General features: G+C 42.3%; 1 protein-coding gene across 3 annotated transcripts in view; it reads left to right on the forward strand.

Moving 5' to 3' along the window:
- The window catches only part of LOC103380931 (glutamate receptor ionotropic, kainate 2), a 65,281-nt gene extending 61,921 nt beyond the window's left edge, over window positions 1-3,360 (forward strand). For all 3 annotated transcript variants that reach the window (XM_008313073.3, XM_008313074.3, XM_008313076.3), the window contains exon 16: window positions 1,623-3,360. In XM_008313073.3, the coding sequence (XP_008311295.2) occupies window positions 1,623-1,787 (165 nt within the window). In that variant the 3' untranslated portion in view covers window positions 1,788-3,360. The remainder of the gene's footprint in view (window positions 1-1,622) is intronic.
- The last annotated feature ends 2,779 nt before the right edge of the window (window positions 3,361-6,139 follow it).

Raw genomic sequence — 6,139 nt, forward strand, 5'->3', positions numbered from 1 at the left:
TCCACCACACTGTGGAGCAAAAGTTTCAGTGCTGTCTACTAATATGATTATGTTTCCAGGCGGGAGATCATTTAATGTCATATTTTAATTATTTACACCTACAAAATTACAGCCATGTGACTTCATGTTGACAGTAATTAATTTCCGGATCCTTTTTTTTTTTTCTTTTTTTTTTTAAACCGGCTGCATATGTTTGAGGGCACATCATAGAGATCATTAATCAAGAGCCACAGCACTGGGTCACAACATTCACATCATTTGCAAATGCCACGGTCTGTGGGCTACCAAAGTGTTCCCTCATTTACATACTGACAACAAGACTCTCCTCCATTTTCTTGCCCTGAGAACCTGCACAAACCCAGCAACACTGACTTTTTTCTTTCTTTTTTTTTACCTTCTTCACCAGCCACAGGTCATCACTCATTGTTCTTCTGTTTACCATTTCATTTCTTCCTGTTCCTCATCACTCATCTTTGCCAGAGTACAATATTTCACCCGTCCGCCAGACAAATATATGAAGAAAAAAAAAAACCAAACAAAAATACCCGGTGCCTGAGCCACCCACAGATACCCATTTGCCACAGCTACACAAAGAGGAAAAATAATAGCTTCATACTTTAATACTCTCCCACCTCTTTCGTATCTCCGCTCCTCCTACACCCTCCACTGAATTTGAATGAGATTTTGCATAATCACTAAGTGAATGTGAGGGAATTTGTCTCGCAACATTGGTGCACAAGCGTATTGGCCTTTTATAGGATTTCACACCACATGCATAATGCAGGGACAGCGATTTGTGACTTACATGAGTTATGTAACGTGTGTCAGCGTGAGTGGGTGATTGAAGTTCTTCAAAAAAAAATCTTTCAAAGAGGATGTTTTTATTTATTTTTTTACATTTTCCTTTTAAAATTAATGTTTTCGTCAGGGTTTAGTTTTAAAGGCGGGGAATCTGGGACGTATCAGAATTTCAAGTGAGGGTCTTCTCTTCTCTTCCTAAATGCATAATTGAGTCGTTTGACAGTTTTCCCCGCGTTGCATTTGGATGTCAGCCACTTCTGGCAATGATGCAACACTGTCACTTTTCATCTGGCCCACGTGTGTGTGCTGAATTTGGCCGACACTAACAGATCATTTGGCTGATATTTGTTGCAGAATTCTTTTGATTCTTGTCATTTAATAGACCACAGTTTTGATTTCCATGACAAAAACATGGTGTGAATTCAATGGGAAATATTACCTTTTTTATGAATATGTGAATTTTGGTTCCCCCTACTGACAGAAATGTGACACACGAACACTCTAGTAGACTGACAGAATTTTACCAAAAAGTCAAAACTGTCCAGGAAAACAAATGTCCTGAACGTTGAGCAGCAGTGTTTTGGACAATAACAATTGTTCATACTTTATGAGGAAATGACTCTGTAGACAGAGGAACCTCTTCTACTGTAAGAATGAATGTTCTAATGTCTTGATAATATTCAGCACTAACCTTTTTTATATGCAGTCCATCTAAGATGCCAATATCTGCTGCAGAGTTGTGCTGCTCTGACTAATGTGGCAGCTCTGGCGGTGCCAGCAATAACTTCTAACTCCTTCTTTCCCTTCCTCACCATCTGCAGCGGTCGTTCTGCAGTGCCATGATGGACGAGCTGCGCGTCTCTCTGAAGTGCCAGCGCCGTCTCAAACAAAAGCCTCAGCCTCCTGTCATCGTCAAGACGGAGGAGGTCATTAACATGCACACGTTTAACGACAGGAGGCTCCCGGGGAAGGAAACCATGGCATGAGCACCGAGTCAAACCCCGAAACTCTGCCCCTCGGTGGGAACTACACGGAGGGGAGAGACTGGGTGGAAGGACTGCTGACTTAAAGACAAACTGAAGTTAGTGGTCCAAACAGGATTCCTTTTGAACCTTCTTGCTTACGTAGACAGATGTTTCCTGTGGAAATACAGATGCCTGAGCAGTGTCACCTCACTGTGACGTCCACGTTTTGACGAGGGAAACCAAGAAGACAACAGGACCTTCCGGGGGGGGAGGGGGGGTTGTGCCTGCGGAGGGTGTAGATGGTAATGATCCGAGCCGGTGTGGGCGTAAAACACGAGTGTGTTTACAACCAACACACACACACACGTGCAGTAAATATCGTATATAAGAAGATGTGTGCGTCTGACACATGAAATGTGTGCAGATCGAGGAAAATTCTATTGTGACTGTGAGACCAGATGTAGTTTTTCTCTGTCGATGTCAATGCCCTTTGTCTTATCTCTCTCTCTCTCCCTCTCTCTCTTTATGTGTGTGCGTGGGGGTCGGCGCGTGTCAGCCCCTCCCCTTCTGTGTTTCCTCTAAGACGATTGGAACAAACTCCTATTACCAGTAAAACCAACAGTAGACCGATCCAAAATGGTTTCCCATGAACTGATGTGTGAAGTCGACGACGTTTAGTTTGAATCATCTGTACCAACGCACCGTAGTTACATCATTTCTCTTCTGTCAGGCCTTTCTCGTGCCAAAGTTCTAACATTGTACAGGAACTTCTCATCCAACATCAACGTCCTTTCATAGACACACACACACACACACACACACACACCTCCTGCAGCTTTCACTCTGTATCAGTTGTTTAAAAAAAAATTCCAGTATTTCTACAAAGATGTTTGTTTTTTTGTACAACAAAAATAACTTTTGTAGTACTTTGTATCATTGTAGCCCCACCCTGTGGTTGAAAATGTAGCAGATGCCAAATCAGCCCTCAAACTCTGACACCTGGTGGCTATTCCTGGGGCGTTGGAGTGTGGGGTTCATAATTCTCAGTCTTTTTTTCCCCATCACTCTCCCATTGGAGTCATCCCAGCTGTACATGATGTCTGGAGACAATGTGTGGTGGAATCTGGTGGCCCAAGAAAATGCAACGCAAAAGTGGTGAGTCACTACATGAATCACAACTCTCTGCAAAGTCTTTCTGACAGGTGTGGTGAAGCCGGCGATAGCTGTTATGACTCAGCCGGAAAAACAGAGTAAAATATCAAACCGTGGCTGAGGATGAAGTGGAAATACCCACTTACACTCGGAGAAAAGTATAATAACGTGTTCATCTGACTGAAACTTAGGTTTCAAAATATTTCTACATGTTAGCCTAACTGAAATAGTACAAGTCCAGATCACAACCAGGTACTGTAGTACAATGTACTGTATGTTGAACGTAAATTATTACGAGGCAGCAGACTTGTAATAAATGATTAAAACACTTTAAATTGTCTAAATAAATAAAGTGGTTCTTCTTGGGATTACTGTAATTGCTGCTAGCTTTCTTTAGGTTTATTAGCCACCAGCTAATTAGTATTTGCAAAACTCATCATGTAAGCATGATTTATTTGGTTGCAAAAACCTTTTCTGCAAACATGAGCAAACAAAACCAATGAATCTGTGAACTCATCATGTAAGCATGATTTATTTGGACCTAAGTTACTTCAAAGCATCACATTTGATCGTGGAAGTTATAGTTTTAGGTTTTACATTTTTTTAATCCAAATATCAACTTTAGACAACAAGCTAACAACTGCAACGTTACTAGAGTCTGTCCTGCTGCTACTAACCAACAGCTTTGATGCATTTAATATAATTTAGGGCAGTAAAAATGTATAGCGCCCCCTGTAGGAGACGGTAGGGGAGCTACATGTTGGTGTGTTTACCAATAATTAACTTTAAAATAGTGCATATTGTACCTTTAAGATACAGCCAGTGTTGGGTTAAGCTGTTCTATGGAACCTGGATCTGTTAGTCCGTCGTGGACTCGTGGTCAGTGCTGACAGATTTCTCCACTCGTTGTCTCCAAACATCCCCGTCACTCATGGCTCCGCGCCTCATACTGTCTGTTATCTGTTCCATCACGTGTAATAAGAAGCAGACTTCAGTACAGACACAGTACAGACGTCACGGCCCCTGTTTACACATTTACTGTTTTCCTCCGGGTACAGCAGGAGTTCTGAGGATAAATCTAAAAAGAGAATCTCCCTCAGTGGCCAGTGATAGTGATGACAGTCGTGCTGTTCAATGACTGGAGCCAACGACTCATTCAAAGTGACCACTTTACTCAGACTGGGACTGGCTGGCATCCTACCAACGTTGCTTGTCAATTTCCAGCGACTGGTCTGAGCAGAGATGAGTGAATACCTGGACACAGTTATTAGAGGTGGTTACAAAGGTTTTGTTGTCCTGTTGAAAAATTTGATTTCACTGATGCAAGGTTTTACAAAAAAAAAATGTCATTAAAAATGTTATAATTGTACTTTTGTTCTGTGTTCTTTCCAAACCACTAACTTGTGTCTTTGGTATCAACAGAGGAAGTAGACGAGGCCTCCTGCTCTGCTGGGATCTCATTTAGGAGTGCGTCAATACCATCAAGTACAATGATGAGCAGGACCATTCTGTCTTGCCGTATTCTTGAGATGTCAGGCTCTTCCTATTGATTAAATGCCCTGAGACGTGATTTGTATTATCTAAATGAATACATTAGGTAATTGCTAAATTGTTAATCAAATCAGGAGCGTGGGGTTTGTTTCAGCGGCTGTTTTACTGCCCCCCTCCCCCCCTGCAGGTTGTGTAGAATTTCTCAAAATATGGCTCCATGATCACTGGTGCTGTAAGTACAGTTCACAATAATACACAGGAGACTCCACCGCCTGACTCATGGATAGGAGAGGAGAGCGCTGCGGCCCCCTTTTTCTGCCTCTCAGATTCTTCATTGTTTATTGTTACCCCCTCCTCCCTTCCCCCCCCCCACTCCTCTGCAGGCTTTGTGCAGTGCAGACGTCTCTCTCCTTGTTTCTCACCAGATCTTTGTGTTTTCCCGACTTCTTAGAATTCTAAATACACCTGTTTTCTCAGAGCGACCTCTGCTGCCACTACATTAATGGCCGACCTGTCTGCCCTCCAGATTGACAGAGAAGGTCGCAGCCTACTTTGGCGTGCTCAGTGGACACCGTTTAGGCTGTCACACTTATTTCCATCATATTAAGTCTTCCTCCTACTTTTTCTAAGTGCTCCTCCGGACGGTATCCTTACATAACATCCTGTTCATTAGGCAATTAATGGCCAGGGTTTTTGATGTGACCAGAAAATTGCTCTCTGAATGTGACTTTGGGTTGTCATACAGATATTATGGGCTAATAGTACCTGCCAGAGAAGGTTTTGTGGAGGAGAAAAGGCATTTCACTGCTCATTTCACCCAGAGTTTAATAATTCAGGGTTATTAGCGTATGAATCATAAACGCCCACTCGAAACTTGTAATATGAAGTTGTCTTTGTCCATGTCAGTTTGCTTAAGGATTTAAAAATGTCAGGTATTAAATGTGGTTATTCAGCTCTTTGCAAATTATATATTTTAAAGATAATGATGTCTGTTAACATGTCAAAGGAAGAGAAGTAATGTCCCCACTGGACGAGGACACAGTCAATTGGCCATAATTGACAAAGTGTTGTTGTTGATTTTCATCACTTTGTGTGTCCAAAATATACTTGCAAATATAATGCATCAGGAACTGGTTCTTTAAGACGGCGAACACTTTTTCATCTCCAACATTATTTTAATTTGACATTAGATACGATGCACCAATAATACCTAATATAATAATTCATATTCAATGTAAACTTTTGTATCTACTTTTTTTTTTTACAAAATATAAAAATCTAATGTCGAATTTTTTTCAGAATTTTCTGACATGGGCTTCATGCTGTCGGTGTTTTGTCAACTAGTGGAGCATATCAACAAAAGCAGCAGCAATCTGGGAGCCTAATGTTCCACCTGCTGCTGAAGATGGTGGTGATGTCACACCCGTGGAATTTTCTCTCTCCTTTCTAGGAATTGCTGTGTGTGAAATGGGAATTCCTGGTGGAATTGCCTGAAAAACGGGAGCTGTAGTGGCTGAGCGGCTCCGGTGGACGGGCAGGGAGGAGGGCAGCTATAGGCAGTGATGTTGTTGTTTGAAAAGTGATGGTGATTTGATACGCATGAAGATATAGGCCAGCAGTAACGTGTGTCGGCACAGAGATGGCTCACCAGGAGAAAGAGAGGGGAGGAGAGGAGAGGGGAGGAGACGGGAGAAGAGGAGAGCGGAGGAGGTCAACAGGGACTGGTTGCA

This window comes from Cynoglossus semilaevis, chromosome 7, assembly GCF_000523025.1.
Source record: "Cynoglossus semilaevis isolate Cse_v1.0 chromosome 7, Cse_v1.0, whole genome shotgun sequence".
Classification (NCBI taxonomy): domain Eukaryota; kingdom Metazoa; phylum Chordata; class Actinopteri; order Pleuronectiformes; family Cynoglossidae; genus Cynoglossus; species Cynoglossus semilaevis.